The 17175-nt window shown below is 36.9% G+C and overlaps 3 protein-coding genes across 5 annotated transcripts; 2 read left to right on the top strand and 1 right to left on the bottom strand.

The window, feature by feature from the left end:
* Positions 1–5347: 5347 nt before the first annotated feature.
* LOC138179374 (keratinocyte proline-rich protein) lies at positions 5348–11021 on the bottom strand. Of its 2 annotated transcripts, XM_069112085.1 has the most exons (6): positions 10880–11021; positions 10664–10760; positions 10426–10566; positions 9097–9318; positions 7021–7273; positions 5348–5838 (listed from the first exon to the last, which is right to left on the bottom strand). In XM_069112085.1, exons 2-6 carry the CDS (start codon positions 10679–10681, stop codon positions 5348–5350), a joined length of 1125 nt encoding a protein of 374 aa, XP_068968186.1. In that variant the 5' UTR covers positions 10682–10760; positions 10880–11021. The 2 variants fall into 2 exon arrangements, with proteins under 2 accessions (XP_068968186.1, XP_068968187.1); XM_069112086.1 differs by lacking the exon at positions 10426–10566.
* Positions 9681–13530, top strand: LOC138179375 (uncharacterized). Of its 2 annotated transcripts, none has more exons than XM_069112088.1 (4): positions 9681–9798; positions 11535–11731; positions 11836–12058; positions 12400–13530. In XM_069112088.1, exons 1-4 carry the CDS (start codon positions 9784–9786, stop codon positions 12808–12810), a joined length of 846 nt encoding a protein of 281 aa, XP_068968189.1. In that variant the 5' UTR covers positions 9681–9783; the 3' UTR covers positions 12811–13530. The 2 variants fall into 2 exon arrangements, with proteins under 2 accessions (XP_068968189.1, XP_068968188.1); XM_069112087.1 differs by lacking the exon at positions 9681–9798 and adding an exon at positions 11174–11312.
* A 95-nt stretch (positions 13531–13625) lies between these two features.
* Positions 13626–16879, top strand: LOC138179372 (uncharacterized). The gene is made up of 3 exons (XM_069112082.1): positions 13626–13752; positions 13853–14122; positions 14320–16879. Exon 3 carries the CDS (start codon positions 14358–14360, stop codon positions 15912–15914), a length of 1557 nt encoding a protein of 518 aa, XP_068968183.1. The 5' UTR covers positions 13626–13752; positions 13853–14122; positions 14320–14357; the 3' UTR covers positions 15915–16879.
* Positions 16880–17175: the final 296 nt, after the last annotated feature.

The raw sequence follows: 17175 nt of genomic DNA, 5'->3' as shown, positions 1-17175 counted from the left end.
TTATAAATTTTGCGACGTGATTTACGAACGAAGAAAAATTATTCTTTCTCTGTATTTTCTTATGCTGCGTCCAAATCAACTGAAACTGTCCTCCAGCTGTTTCGTCTTCCATACAACAACGAGATATTATAAAATTAGATATTTTTGCTCAGTTAACGATTACTTGACAGTGGTGTGTATGATCGTAAAAGTAAACGATGAAAAGAGAAATATGTTCAACTCGGGGAAAAGTGCGTGATGCTAACAATAGCGTGATATCTTCGGAACATTTTTAAATTATTACGCAACGCTGAAATTATTAAGACACGCTTTATGCATCATTCGGCAAGATATCGTCTTTCACGCGATTCATTTTCTCTAAGAAATAAACTACGATCGGATAAGTTAATTGTGCGCGTTACGAAACAACGTGTTATATCGTTACACGTAAAACCATTGCTTCGCTTGCGTTTTCAATTTTATTCTTCAGGTGTGGGTTCCTTTCGGGTTCTTCGACAGGTTGACCTTGAAATTGTTCGTTTCAAACGAAACATAAAATTGTAGCATCGAGTTGACAAATTTAAATCTCTCAACTATCTGTCTTCAAATATCAGTTTCCAACAGATTCGACGTTGAGTCCACAGGATCGATTTTACAATAAAAAGATTTCTACGGAATAAAAGTTTGAAACTGAAACAATCTTTCTATTAAAATTGTACGCTTTGTCGCTCATGTCCTAAACGCAGGTGAGAGATTTAAATTTTCGACTGGTTTGAGGTTAGAAAATATTTTACTTGACCAGAGGGATTGAAATTGAAACGCTGCGTAAATTCTGTTATAAAATTCATCTAGACTTTCTCTGACATTGGATTCCGTCAAAATTTTAATTTCCCATCGATGTACTGGACTTAAGCGTAACGAAACGTGCGATTCTCGTATAACGGAACGACGCTTTTATAGATTTGCACCTGTGTACGACACTACGTTGTTCTTTGGTGTCAAGTGTAACGCCTATCGAGCGTGAAGGTGCAGAAGAATGTATTAAATATGAGCATTCTATAGTTAACTGTTAGTGGAACACGTTGGAATTGCAAAGTTTTACGTGTGCAATTTATAATACAAAACGATGTATATTTACTACGTTTAACCGAACTGTTGTATCTGTTTTAATTATTTTATTTTATGCTAATGCCATTCGTGTCGCTCTATTAACGCATATATACGACATTTTGTCGAATAAATAACGATGAATTTTAATTGTTACTTTCGCTATCATTACATTGTATATATATATATATATATAGCATACAGTAGCTTAATTGCAATTTTAAAGGAATTATTCTTCTATTTATTTCATCGTTCCTTCTTTCCGTTGTTCTATCTGTATTATAATTATGCATAGGATCCTAAACATCGTCGATATATATACAATGTAATTATCATAATTTTATGTAATTAAACGATCAAACGATATTCGCTTAGAAATGTCTATAAAATCATCTCGGCAATAATTTATGCTAGTCATCTAGTTTTATGACTCAACACATAAACCAAGTAAATACAATCCTTTGCTGTATATTAAATTTCAGTTATTAGCAAGCTAAATGACGTCTTCTCGAATCAAGCGCTAGATTAATCTGCATATATTTACGTAAACGTTTATAAATGTGTTTCGTTACCTATTATTACATTTGTCACGCGTAACGACTCGATTCATTTCTTTTTCGATACGTTTCAACTGTGTATTTCGATTCTATTCCACTGCTGTAAAATCCCTCGGTTTTGCGATACTTCGAAAATAATAATCATATAAGAAGAATAATAATTGTATATCAGGCTTTACATTTATCGTAAGACGATTCTCTCGCAATCAGACATTGCTTTCCTTGGTACGTATTTTCTTAATTTAAGGTTAGTCGCGACAGCACGATCGGATCAAAAACTCGACGTATTATGAAAACTGTTAATTAATTATGATGTAAAACGTTGGAATTAAATCGCACGAAGAATCGAAGGATTTCTCGCGATTATCTTCTTCACGGATCACGCGAGGACTTAATTTTCAGTATTTTAAACTGACAATCTTTTGACTTCGATGATTCAAGCTTTTTTTTTTGTCTTATAGGAAATGATACGCCAGATCGATCAATGCGTCATAAGCACTTCTACATAACTCGTCTTTTTTTAATAAAAGTTTCCATCGCCTGAACTATAATTACACTTGAAGAGAAACAAATACTATAGAGAATACGTGTTAAGACTATCAAGATTGTTAAGGTGAATATTTTCACTAGCTACTAAGACTATCTTCTCTAAAAATGGAACTATGTTTAGGTGATATGCCGCATAACGTATGGTAAAAGCTTCAAGGAAATCGCAGGAAAGTGAATCTACGCTACAAATATCTTCGACCGAAGTTACCGAGCAAAGGCGCTTCAATTTTTCAGCGATCTGTACATTGGCCAAGAACGCGCGTAATCCTTTAATCGCCAGTAAGCAGAAGGCAAGGCCGAAAACGCGATCTTTTTATTCTTAACTTTTGTCTTATCTTAGCTCCAACGATCAACCCCTGAATCTTTTTACGCCCCGAACACCCTGTATAGCGTCATGTCCGCAGCGCCTCATATAGTGCACCTTACGCGGAATTACCTAACCTTTACCGATAGACAGAACGATATATGCGCGTTTTACACATTTAGGTGCGACTTTACAATAATCCATTTGAATTCTACGTGTAACAAAGTGGCAGCGCCAAGGACGTGCGATTGTATTTTATTAACGTCGCTGTCAATTTCTAACGTCATATACACTCTCGTTCATAAGCGGATATTAAGATGCCTCGTCTTACCAACTGGCCTTATTCGGAACGCAATGGTGTTACTACTGTTATCAACGTTTTAGAAGCTAGAGCTAAAAAGATATTACAATGAAAGCGACAATGAATTCATACCGCGTCTTATACTTAGACGGTTTGAGACGCGAACGGAATACAATTCAACGCAGCTCGATGTATTGAAAATTTCTCTGAACGATTTACCGGTATAAAGCAATATTTACGTAGAATGCGCAAGTAATTGGAAGAATATTACGTTTACGTTGTATTTTATCGCTTGTGATTGTTTTCGTATTATTGTTGTTCGAATACGGATCAATAAGAAATATTCGAGTACAAGCGACAATAAATTCTTCTCGCGTTTTACATTTAGATGGTTTACGACGCATACGGAATACGATTAGACGCAGTTTGATGTATTGGAAATTTCTCAGATTTATCGCTACGAAATATTTATGTAGAGTATTATGTCTACGTTATGTTTTGTCGCTTGTAATTGTTTTCGTATTATTGTTATTGTTTCGTATTATTATTATTGTTGTTGTCTGCGTTATGTTTTGTCGCTTGTAATTGTTTTCGTATTATTGTTGTTGTTTCGTATTATTATTATTGTTGTTGTCTACGTTATGTTTTGTTGCTTGTAATTGTTTTCGTATTATTGTTGTTGTTTCGTATTATTATTATTGTTGTTGTCTACGTTATGTTTTGTTGCTTGTAATTGTTTTTGTATTATTGTTGTTGTTTCGTATTATTATTATTGTTGTTGTCTACGGTATGTTTTGTTGCTTGTAATTGTTTTCGTATAATTGTTGTTGTTTCGTATTATTATTATTGTTGTTGTCTACGTTATGTTTTGTTGCTTGTAATTGTTTTCGTATTATTGTTGTTGAAACATGGACTGACAGAAGAAGGTAGAATTACAAGAAGACGCGCGTGTTCCGCTACCCGAAAATTCCGTCGTCTGAACAGTCGCATCTCCAATGTGGCGATCGAGAATACGTAGAAAATGTAGGAAAAAGAAATTTGGTTTGATTATATACGGTTATCGATGAGATCGTTAATATAAAATCGGATATGTGGACTGTTTACAGTTGAAGGAATAAAAGGAATTGATATATTTCCATATGGAACCTGCACGAATCTCATTGATAGTTTACTTAAAATGAATCGTGGATAAACCAACTTTCAAACTACATATCCTACATGTGTTAATACGTTAATCGATGGAAATTACTTGTTTGACATTTCAACCAGACTAAAGGGTTAATCTATGCAAAATTATCGCAAAAGAAATCCTAGTACAGGAAAGTTTCTAAGCTCTAACTTTCTTCTTCGTGCAAGGTCGCTACAAATCAAGCGAATCATACTTTCTAAGGGAGAACTTTATTAATCCTCGCTTGTACAACTACAAACGTATCAAAAAAGAAAAAAGAAGAAAAAACTGTTAATATAAAAATCCTTAACGGTGTTAAATTTAGTGTATATAACAACAAATAAACGTATTAAAGATTCATCGATACAAAAATTCTTGGCAGTGTCAGTGCGTAGTACTATGTACACCATTCACACAATTCGCTCTTCTAACGTTTTAGCAACAATTACTATACTATTGGAATGGACTAGTGTCAGAAAATTCGGAAGGACGATTAGCCAAAATAACGTTGGAAAAAGTCGTTTAACGCTTAACTGGTCTCGTTAGATTAGAAATGGTCGTAGTAGTTTCACTTGGATCATTTAATTTTACTTTGTGTTATACGCGCGATACGCGATAAAAATTATCGATAAATCTCTAGCATATAAAATTAAATGATCTAAATGAAATTCTAGCAGCCACTTGTACGATACAACGATATTAGTTAAGAGTTGACGCAAGAGCTACCAACGCAGTCAAAACAACTGGTTTGTAATTTAAAAACAAAAATTACTCCAATTTTTCCAAGACTTTCTCTAGTTTTTCTCTATAGATTCTTTATACAGTTTCTTGTATAACTTTCCGTAGCTCTTTTTCATTATAAACTCCAGCTAGTTCATTTCAAATTTTGTACCAAATACGCTGCTGGCGTAGTAAATTTTTGTCAAAAACCTGTCATTTTTCTCACTTCGGTCGGTGCGTTAACAACTGTCGGTGTATTATTAAGGGTCGATAGATTCGATGTTTGGAAATCGTCGGTGGTAAGACTTGGAGAAACGTAGCAGACAACACGCGTTAATCCGCGCTCGAAACAGAGTTATTTCTGTGAACGTAATTAAAAAGAGTATAGACTCGTTTCGCCTGTGACAACCGACGTAAGAAATACTCTGCTCTGGATATTTTACATATTTTTGTACAATATATCAATTCTGTGCATCCTCAAATGCCCCTAAACAGCTACGTACCCCGCAATCTAATTCTAAAATCCGAGACGAGAAATGGCCAAAGCGTTAAATCGATGAAACGATGCCAAACTTCTCAACGCTATCGTACACAACCATCGACCGCCAGTAGCTCCAACGTAGAAAATTTTGGTTAACCGACAGAGATATCTCGAAGAAACCCTACTTGAACCATCCATGCGTCTTGTGAGCATGAACAGCAACAGGTACTGGATAAGGTTTGGGAACGTGGTAAGGCACTGCTACGTGAACAGGATAGGGCCTGTCCACGTGGACCACCTTTTCGTACGGAACCGGATACGGTTTGGGTACTGGAACAGGAACGGCTACTGGTCGATCCACTGGCACGTGGACTGGCCTGTCGAACGGTACTGGCACTGGTCTATCGACGTGCACGATCTTCTCCACGTGGACTGGATACGGTTTTGGCACGGGAACAGCCACTGGCACGGGAACAGGACGATCCACAGGAAATGGAACCGCTCGATCGACTGGTACAGGCACCGCCACGTGCTTCGTCACGGGAACTGCGACTGGAACCGGATGCGGCACTGGCTGAGGCACAGCGACTGGAACCGGATGCGGCACTGGCTGAGGCACAGCGACTGGAACCGGATGCGGCACTGGCTGAGGCACCGGTACTGGAACTGCGGCTGTTGAAATAAAGAAGAGATTTCAGTTTGGTCAGTTCTTTGGGTCAGTCGTCTTCTTGCGACCAGATGCGATCCAGCTTCGTTTCTGGATTTTGTATATCGCTTATACTCACGTTGATACCCGGACACAGCGCTACCTCTATATTCGCTGGTTTGTACGAGAATTGAGACGGGAATTGAGAACTCAATGCGTCAATATATTAACGAATTGAATTAGTAAATTAAATATTTACGCAGATCTGTACGACTCGGTGCATCGTGGTCTTCGGATGTTTCGTTCTTCAGAACGCCATGCGCGCGAATATTTATCCGCGATGACTATGACCTAAGAATGGGATTTAAACATCGTGTTGCGTGTTCTACGAGAGGATGCATTTATCGCAGCTTCAAAATACGCGAATAATTTCTTCCTGACAATTTAACGATTAATTGTACAATAACAAAATATTTAATGCGCTAAATTGCACCAAGATAAATTGCGATCAAATAGAATGGTTACAGAGAGCAGAGGAAGAACACGTAGGAAACCCCTCTCGTCGTCGATTCTAATTCGTATTCGACGTTTAAATTCCATCGCTTGCTCAAAGCCACATTCTAAACAACGAATGGTGTCACTAATAATCTTTTCTTTCATAATTTCGACACACGCTTTTACCGTTGCTCAAGGGCGCTATCAAGAATTTCTCTTTGATGACGGTATATCCCATTTCGGACATGGACTTAGCAATGGTAATAACGCGATCGAATTTCTTATCATTACGCATACAAGGTAATCGCTTATTGCATCAACGTGTCTCTCACAAATAATCAATGATAAAAGTAAAGGAATAGCGAGCATGACAATCTACGCGAATTTCTTGCGTCCGCAATATTTTTAGAAAAACTAAGGTGACCATCGGTTTTTCAAACGAAGTACTACACGTCGTTTTGTATCTCGTGAAAGAAATCTCGTCAATAAACATTCGTTTACAAACAAACAAACAAACAAACGTCATAAACAACAAATAAATTAGATATTTCGTAATGTTGTGTCTACCTATATCGATTATCGTACTTTGTGTTAATTAGTTTCAAATCAATGATTCCGATATGTTATTCTAATTTGTAGTTAATATCGTGATCAGCGTGCCATTAATTTTCAATATAATTAAAACACAGTAAACTAGCAAGTAAAGTACTAACGAGCTGCGTGCGCTACAGGTAGCGGTGGCGGAGGTGCTACAGGCGCGATCACAGACTCCAAGTGTCCACCCACGTCCGGAAGAGAAGGTTCGAAGACAGGCGCCGGTTCAGGATGACCGTACGGATGATCGGGTACACCATATTCCAAATTTACGAGTCCTCTCTTGTCGTGTCTCTTCGACGCAACAGGCTTAGTCTTCTCGTGCTTATCGACGATAATCGCTGCACTGACCGCCAGGAACAACGACAGGACCTGCGAATGAACGGGATATCGTGTCAATGGTGAACGTAGAACGTAGAGGAAAGAGAAATAAACAGAAAAGTTCTATCCTATTTTACAAACACAATAAGCTCATACATAATTCGCGGAAATATATAAACTGAAACTTCACTGTTGATACAAAAATTGTTCAAACCACACAACAACAATCCACGGAAGCTATGTAATCCTTAGATCACTTATTCGCAGCTAATTTAACCACCAAGTACTTTATCACCGTCCAAAACCAATTTCGCTGTTTTACAAAAAAGCAACGAAACACAGTGGCAGTAGAATGGAATAAAATTGCAAGAACGATAAAACTAAATAAACTAAATAGACGAAGGATAAATTAAAGAAAAGAGAGAAAAGAAAAGAACGAACGAAACAATACCAAAATAATCTTCATGATCGATTCTCGAGACGCTCCCTAAATCCTAGCTCGCAACTACGAGGCCGAAGGAAAACTGCGTTTGCTCGCTATCGGTGACCCCCATAAGTATTTATAGGGCATGCACAGGTGACACATCGCAATAGGAAGGAACCATCGTTGTCTTGGTTCGAACTCAATGGACTTTCGCTGCGTCCAATCCTGGGTGATGGCCAAATAGCGGTCGTGACCGCTTTTCTTTCGTTTACACATAACGAGCATGACTATGTGCATAACACGGGACGAGACGGTATCATCCGTCATTCAAATATTAGAACGAACGTGAACAATTTCGCGTGACGAAGTATCCGTCTTCGAGATCGTTCGGATAGCCGAGCGACGGCTAGGTGAAAATTGTCTACGTGAACATTCAAATTAATAAGAATAGCGATGCGCCGAATCGTGACACGGTTCTATAGCAACCTGGTTATGCGGTTGGAGCGTAGTTTCGTGACATTTTTGTTTCATATCCTGGCGGAAGCGTGGCTGCGCTCGTAGACAAAAGGGAATACAAATGTGTCTTTCACGTAAGCGTGAGACGCGCGTTAGAAAAAACGCTTTACGTTATAGCTGAACGTGCGTATCGTGGAACGATTCGACGAGTTTAGGCCGTAAGGACGAATCGATCATTAACGAGGATAAGTCAAAGAGAGTTACAGAGATGCGAAAACAAGTCGGTTGTAAGGTTCGTTTGTTCAAGGCGTTATCTGCAAGCGGACAAATGAAATTTGAAAATTTGTCGCGTACGGATATGCGGCGCGATAATTTTCGAATAAGCTTGTTCGTACACAGAACTATTTTTATTTAATAATTCATTCGGTACCGCGTGAACAGTTAATCGTTAAAAATTAACGTTACTAGCGATAAAAGTTAATCAAATAATAAATAACTTCCTTCGTATAAGCATATCGATACAACTTGAGACCTTGTACTTGACGAACCAACGACTTGCTTGGTTAATTGAAAGTTAATTGAAGTTGTCTAACTTGACCGTCAGGTATTTCGTCATTGTAGGGCTAATACGTACGTACTACAAGCCTGTTATGCGCTCACCGGCCTTCATAACGATGAATAATGGATGAAAGGTAGTGGCCGGCATTAGAAGTAGCTCGTACGTATTAGAAAATGAAAGTTAAGAAAGTTCGCGGATGCGGCCAACGCGGAAACAAACCAGCGACACTGGTGCAAGAAACGGACCAGCCGGTTTCGTTGATCTCGTTGGCCGAGTAAAGGCGACAGCTCCGCGTTACAGAAACCGAAGAATGCTATGCGTTCACCGATTCTAAATCGTGACACGAATTGCGATTCGCTCAATTTCAGCAAGCTTTATGTATTTTTACGACCATACGAAGATCGTGTCGATGAAACGATTTCACGGAGAACACACGCCGCTGCTTATAAGTATTAAAACTTGAAGATCGCAGAGAAATTTTTCTATCGTTCGCGTAGCAGCAATTTCTTCAAACGGAATTTTATTCTCGATAGGCTGTCGATCAATCCTACGACGTATAGTTGTGTCTCTTCGTGTTTCAACCGTATTAACAGCGTGTTGCGCTTTGTTATGGCGCGACGTTTCGTGGACGTTCCGGTTCACTTTCTCAGGGCAGACCTGCAAAGAGGAAAAGAGAATTACGCGATTGAAAACCGCAGGATCACAAATATTCCATCCGATCATCGTGAAAGTTTAATATCTAAAAAGTAAATCTAAAGTCTACAATAAATCTTGCGTCGATCAAAGTGTCTTTTTATTTGATTTTGGGAAAACCCATGGTCTAGTGATGAACGTTTCAATTCGACGAAACACTTGGAGTAAAGATATGAGAGCAGTGCTACGCGTGGCCATCGAATACGGCGTCAACGTGAACCAGATTCGTTATAGTAAGTATTTAACCACTTTCTTCACCGGAAATACAAAACTCGCCAGTCAACAAGGTCGAGTTCCTGATCCTATCAAACACGGGAACCTGACTTGGACCATCCGGAACTATCGATCTGTTTACCTCGACAAACAGCGAATATATAAAGCTAACGCTTTTCTCGATTTGACGAACAGTTCCTCCTCAACGAGACCACAATGTCTATGATCTCGGTAAGAAACATAAATCAGCAAGTATCATAAGTAAACCGCGGATATTTAAGCATTTATACGAAATACATAATACATAATATATAAGGTATATATATAGACGTGTAAAAATGTACAGAATACACATAATATACAAAAATGTATAAAATATTTAAAGCACTTATTATAATATTTAATGATCTCTAATCTCTAAGTAAATTCCAGTTTCTTAACAACGTCCATCCGCAGTCTAATCGTTATATGACAAAATCTTTAATTGGCGATCTATTCGTCGAACTATGATCTCTGTAAGGCTATATAATCTGATATATTATATTATATGCATGAGTATTAACTCCTTCGCGCTGGATACGACGCTAATATTTATATTTAATTAAAAAATAGAACCTAGATAAGAGATCTGGTTCTCCCGCCGAATATTATAACGAGTATTTCGCATTGAATATTTTATATAGAGAATGTAATGAAGAATCGTGATACAACTCTTCGTTTTCGAAAAAATCGACTATGAAGTTGCGTTACGTGAGCTTGAAAAGTAACGACAGTCAAGTGGACGGAATTTCATAGTTGATTTTCTCGAAAACGAAGGCTTGTATCGGCAATTGTCGTCATTCTACATTTTCCACTTACTTTTCCACGGAGAATCACCGCCTTTCGACTTGCACTACGATTTTCGGTACACCCTGTATGTTGTTCATACGTGTAATTTATATAATTCATAATTATATACAATCTAAAATCCTTGCAAACAGAACAGTCAGTCATTTCAATCTGCAAATGCAATTATCTCAAAGAATTGTTGGTTATTCGAAAAATGTTTCAAACAGAACTCGTAATTTAGTAGAAGGTAGTAATTTAGTACAATTACCTTTTTCGTACAATCCATTTTACATCATGTAGCATTGAGAGGTGCAATTCGTAATACGTGTACTCGGCACAAAGTTCCAGAAACGTTTCTCGGTCCTCTAATTGTTATTATTTATTTATTTTTTATTAATGATCAATAGTCATTAACGATCACAAATTAAATTATGTAAGTAAGTACAGTCACTATGTGACTCGTTAATATTTTATGTATACGTACCTACAGGTGTCTACGTGTGCGTATAAAGTACGTATAGGTGTTATAACACGTATTACAGTAATTATACAATTAGCGTTGTTGACTACGATGTTTTATTGAATGCTGCTTCCATGTTGAAACATAGGACTTCGTTATTTTCTTCTGTTCTTTCTAAGCTTCCACACTGTGGCCGTCAAATATTGGCAACAATGTTTAGTACAATTTACTTTAACTCACTTTGCTAACCTCTTTGCTTAAAAAAAGATCAGAAACGTTTGAGACCGATCAGTAAACACAAACACGTCCGGTGAATTGTGATTCTTTGATCATTCCTGGATCCGAGCCAAGTACGCTAAGAAATCCGCAACACTGTGTTAAACAGACGTGATAGATTCGTGGTAACAGCGAGCCAACCATTTCCTGTCATTCGATGGTTCAAACAATCAAACTAAAGGTAGACAATGTCAGGACAAAGTTAAAGTTACTAACGAATCGATAAACTTGGAATCATTTGATTTTTCAATTGGTGAGTTAGATATCTCTAAATGTGTGAGAAGAATTTGCGTCGAAGTTGCGTTGTCAAGAAGTGTAAAAATACAAAGCACGAAGAAATGAAAAAAAATTGGATTGACTTTAAACAATTATAAAGTAATTTTGTAAAAACATTGAATTTCAGCTGTTCCTAATACTTTGCTGTGGCTACGCGCTAACTGCAGAAACAAACGATACGAAACAAAGTAAACGGGGAATACCAGAAGCTGGCGGATGGGTTGGAATACCAAATTCTCATGGGTACGGCCATGGACAACCATGGTTAGGTGATCCAGGTTGGAAAGGGCTCAAATTTCCTCCCTTTAACTTAGCTCATGGAGGGTAATGATATTATAACTTCGTAATTCATATTTTTAACTTTCGATTGGAATCATCTTTGACTTGAAATCTCTAGAATGATGATGCTTATGTTTTGTGATTGATAGATTGCATAGCGGATTATCATACGGTAGAGTACCTGCTATCTCTTTACCAATTGGGGGGGCCGATTTGTTGAAAACGTTTCCAGTATACATAACGAAACACGTGGTTCTGGAAAGACCAGTTCCTGTTCCACAGCCAGTTTACATCGAGAAACCGTATCACGTGCCAGTTCCGATCGAAAAGATCATTCACAAACCGGTCCCGGTTCCCATTCCGATACACGAGGTAAGGAAACATCCCTAAATTCTTTTACCTGACGCTTCGTTTTTCAAACGATATCGACAACATTTTCGTTCTATATTCGCTTAACAATCTTTTTGAAATCCATATTTTACCCTATATTTTCGAAACGTGGTATAAACAAATTTTATTCTATATTTTCGACTTATTCTTACCTCTCCGGTTGTACTACAGTTTCGAAATTACTCTGTATGCTACTGTCCAACGAAAGGTTAACCTTTGTAATCCCTCCTAAACGGTCCACATTCCATCTAACTACTAACTTTCATTCACAGAATTTACCTCTCAAAACAGGTAATTCATCTTTGAAATCTACTTATCCATAGGCAGTTCCGGTCCCGGTGGAACGCCCAATTGCAATACCGGTGAAGCACCCCGTGGCGGTGCCAGTACAACAACCGTATCCAGTACCGGTAAAGCAAGCGTTTCCAATACCGGTCCCGGTTCCAGTTCCGATTCCGGTTCATCCAGGTCCGATCCCGCTGATTGGTGCTGGTCCGGTTGGCTCACCGGCATACGACGGTAGAGGTTATGGCGGCGGTCACTTTTATCCTGTGTTGCATGGCCACGGGCTGCATGGCCATCCGTTGCCCGCGCAGTTCGTTCATGGTTTTGGCGCCGGTTTTGGACACGGTTTCGGCCACGAGTACGGTCACGGCCACGGTTACGACTATCCACATGCGTACGCTGCCGACTTCGGTCATGGACACGAACACAAAAAGCGAAGCAAGAATTGAAGCGCCGATTCTCAAGAGAGAGGCTGTTTAACCCCTTAACTTTTTCGCGACGAATTTTCTTCCAACGATAAAGGCAATAATAATTTGTACTGTAGTATACATTGAACTAGATAAAACATATCCTTGAAACTGGGATATATAGTCCCAGTCAGTCTTTGAGATCAGTTTCCTCCAATTTCAAAATGATAGATAGGATGTTTTAATTAACATAATTCAAAAGGATAGAATGTATTAACATTCGTTTGTTACAATGAATTGAGGCTTGTTAATATATAATTAACTTGGAGGAATTATATATGGAAGTTTAAAAAATAAGTGTTACTGCATTTGTTAAAAGCTCCAAGTTTTGTTAATTTAATATAGTACTTTTATATAAGTATTCTGTGAAAGAGTGAGGACTTGTTGTAGATAATATGTCTCATGTATTTATATACATTGACACGTAATTAAGTAACAATATCGAAGATTATAGTTTATAATTTTAGAGTCAAGACAGAACAGTTTTTGTTATAGTTAAGGAAAAATATTTGTTAACTTACTATTCTTTTTTTTTATTCTATCCCTCTTGCTTTTCAAAATACACACTGTCGAGGTACACACGCATTTAACATTTAAATATAATGTAGTACCAATAATTTTGTATATTACAATGATTTTATATGATAATTTTGTAAAGATACAAATACCGATGTTAAAAATATATTAATTTCTCATACGTGTTCTAATAAATCTCCGAGCCCTCCTATATGCCTCCTCTATATCTACATACAGTTACATACATGGCTTATTCCTGTGACAGTGTCTCTCAACTATACGTTCTACGCGTATAAGGTACGCGGAGTTGTATATTGCGTTTCAATATAACTTAGTAAAATTTCATTACTAGAAATAATTAATCAGATTATACGTAAACAGCAGAAATTTTCGACATAATCGTAACAGGTATTTCAAGTAGTCTTTCTTTACCTCGAATAAATGTCATAAAACACAAGAAATTCGACCAAGAGAAGTTGAGAGATACTTTTCGTGTCACCATCGGCAGGTCATCGGTTGGACGCGAACTGAGACGTCCTGTCAATTTTGTGTAATCAGAAAACAGCTGATCAAAGTTATTCAAGTGTGAATAATAATAAGAACTCCGAGACTTACGAGTTTCGCGTGGAATTTTGGAAATTAAATGACGAATTCACGTTATGGCACATACTTTTTTTGTCCGTCTTTTGATACGTCTTTAAAGAATTCCACGCAGATACAAATCGATGTTTGCACCGCAAAGAGCGTCGCGAGGAGGGGCCACGTTAAATGTCCACATGTAAGTACAATTTGTTTAATTGATCATTAACAACGACTGTTTAAAGATTTGATTTAATCATCGTTCATTTACGATTGAGCTGTTTAAAAGTGAAAGATGCGGTGCATAAAATGGAAACTAAGGTTATGTTTCATCTTTGAGAACTCTTCGTGTAAACAGTTTATAAGCAGAGTAATGTCTAATTTTATGTGTTGCAGTAATTAAGTACAAGTCGTAGGACTTTTACAAACGCAAAATGCTAACGCTAGAGGATTCAGAATGCAAAGATTTTTCAAAAACCGCAATGGGAGATGAAGAAACTAACGAGAGAAGAAACGATGGAGAAAGCTATGAAAAAGATAAATATCCAATATCGAATGGAGAAATATTAAGAACAGCGCTCCTTTCCGCAGAAGATGATGACGATGACATTGGATCTCAAGAAGACGATGTATCTTCTGAACTTTTGTCCGTTGAAAATGATTCAGAAGTCACTAGTGAATCCACTGCCAGTGACTGGGATGACTTGAGAGCGGATTCACCTTTGTCGTATGTTACTTCTGTACCTAATAATAAAGAGTTTATAATAATAACACAGTTGGAATCGGACAATGCATTAATGACAAAGAAATTAAATAATGAACGCTCTTTGGCTAACAAAAAGTCTAAATCTCGACATCGCTCTAAGCGACATAATAAAGTGTTATTGTTGAGAAAACTGATACCGAAGCATGAACCAATAGTTGAAATAAAAGAGGAAGAACATTCAATCATTTCTACCGACGTAGACGAACGTGTGCCAGCCATGGAAGAAATAGATTACGAAGAGTCTTCTATGGATCAGCAAAACATTCTAGATTCCAAAGATAATGCTGGCTGGTTACAAAGCTTCAGACCTTTGCCGTTATATTACACTGAAAGAGGTAAACCTTATTTAAAATGTCCAGCATGTGGTGCAATGTTTTTCACTTCAAACTCATTCCAAAAACACTTATACTCACATGTGTACAAGGAAGACGATACTTTTGTATGTTCCTTTTGTAATTACACAAATACAGAGCCTGGTATGTTATTTAATCATCTATCTAAACATCAGGACCAATGTGAGTTTTGTAACGAAAACTTAATGCGTAAAAATAATTTCGAAAAACATTGGGACATACGAGCATCGAACTTCACTATGAAAAGAGATCATCGAGGAAGATTCGTATGTACTCTCTGCAAACTAGTATTTGATTTGTTACCACAGTTAGAAAAGCATTGGTTTAAGCATGCATGTAAAAGAGAAAGAACTTATCAATGTAAGGAATGTAGTGGATTATACGAAAGCAGAGAGACCCTAAATAATCATAAATGCATGAAGTGTCCTGTTTGTGGTAAAGTTTATGATAGTTTGCATCGATTAAAAGCGCATACAATGTGGACAAAGCATAACTTAAAGTGTCCAATTTGTTCTTACGAATTTATTCTCGCTATGGACCATGAAAAGCATTTAGCGTTGCATAGACAAACATATAGTTCTATGAAAGATTACGAGTACTGCTTGCAAGCAACAGATGGCAAGACATTCCAGTGCAATCTTTGTGACAAAATATTTTATGCCTTACCTTCTTTAGTCTTGCATCTTCAGGAAGATCACGATATAGTAAATGTCAAGAAAGAAGTAAAAGATGATTGCAATGAAGAGCAAAAGGAAGAGTCAGTCAGAGATATGATACTTCGCGAATTAAGAAACGAGTCTGCAAATTATACTAGTGGAAATAATAATGTATCCTTAGCAAACAATAAAATCGGACTGCAGAACGCGCTATAAATATAAATTGCAACTTTTAGATGACGGGTATAAAAGTAAGTCGTACAAGGTCTGAAGACGACTGCTAAAAATTGTTCGTAATAATGAAACGTGCCGTTGCTATAAGTCACTTTGTAGTATATATTAAACACAATTAAATACGACTGGCAACAAATAATTTATAAATTATCGATAAATGCATTCGATCATATCTGATCAAAAAGTTCTGAAATAAACTCGCCTCTCTTTCTCTTGAGAATAAACATATATCTGTATATTTTTTTAGCAATCATGTAAAATACAGAATCATCACACTCACCTCTATTCGACATACTCATATGATCGCAAAGTAAATGATATTTCTTTAAAAAATATAATTAAGACCCTCATGTAACTCCTCCGATAATATATAGAACTTTTTGGATCAGATAGTAAAGGTAATTTTTTAGCAATTTATTAAAGTAATGTAATCACGTCGTGAATTTTCTATGTTTTGTATTAGAAGAGAAATGTAACGTTAAGTTATCGTGACATTTGCATTTGGCTGTATCATGTCTGCCCCGATGTATTGAAAAAAGCAATACACAGAGCTATCAGTCCTGCTGTAGCGATCTCTAATTAATTATTATTCTACCTTATTATCCTTTGTTATACGCGATTGAACTGGTTTATATATAGCGTTTATTTAAATACATTGATATATTTTTTTTCATATATGTATGTATAGTTACCATTCACATAAGCGTACTGCCTTCAATTGTATCTTAAATATAATCGCATAAAATCTCGGGGGTAAACATGATACAATACAACTTTTAATGGCTGAAAAGTATCTGGAACTCGCTGTTTGTCTTACTTTTATGCGTACTATTAGAATTCGATACAATTATCGACAAATCTTACGGTGTATTAATCGTTTGTAAGTCTGAATTTTGTAGGCCTGTGTAACACCGCACAATAGCTTACATAAAGAATTAGATCTCTTAACTATCTCCTTTGAAAAATAAATATCCATGAATAGTAACATTTCGTTTGTACATGTTATTTTTCTTTCTTTCTTTTTTTCTTTCTTTTTCTCTCTCTCTTTCTTTCTTTATCAAAGCTAAAATAAGAGTATTATATTTGTAATTTCTTGTGATCAGAGATCAGAGTTCGATCAGCACATAGATGAGAAGTTATATTTCGATAAGGAAACATCGATGTTATTTTTAAAAACGATGTTATACTGACGAAGCTCTCATCTCTCGAAAGCAAGACTTACGTTATTGTGGAACATGCAATT

This window comes from Bombus flavifrons, chromosome 4 (genome assembly GCF_040668555.2).
Source record: "Bombus flavifrons isolate JBK064 chromosome 4, iyBomFlav1_principal, whole genome shotgun sequence".
In the NCBI taxonomy this organism is placed as follows: domain Eukaryota; kingdom Metazoa; phylum Arthropoda; class Insecta; order Hymenoptera; family Apidae; genus Bombus; species Bombus flavifrons.
This window is presented reverse-complemented; position numbering and strand designations above follow the sequence as displayed.

Excerpts from the sequence above, each read along its gene's own strand:
- LOC138179374 (XM_069112085.1), bottom strand. Across the intron at positions 9,319-10,425 it reads CGGTGATTCTCCGTGGAAAA|GTCTGCCCTGAGAAAGTGAA; the intron begins GTAAGTGGAAAA and ends TCCTCTTTGCAG. Across the intron at positions 7,274-9,096 it reads TAATACTTATAAGCAGCGGC|GTCCTGTCGTTGTTCCTGGC; the intron begins GTGTGTTCTCCG and ends GTTCATTCGCAG.
- LOC138179375 (XM_069112087.1), top strand. The coding sequence starts at position 11,289 with ATGGTTCAAACAATCAAACTAAAG. Across the intron at positions 11,313-11,534 it reads TTCAAACAATCAAACTAAAG|CTGTTCCTAATACTTTGCTG; the intron begins GTAGACAATGTC and ends ATTGAATTTCAG. Across the intron at positions 11,732-11,835 it reads TTTAACTTAGCTCATGGAGG|ATTGCATAGCGGATTATCAT; the intron begins GTAATGATATTA and ends TGTGATTGATAG.
- LOC138179372 (XM_069112082.1), top strand. The coding sequence starts at position 14,358 with ATGCTAACGCTAGAGGATTCAGAATGCAAAGATTTTTCAAAAACCGCA.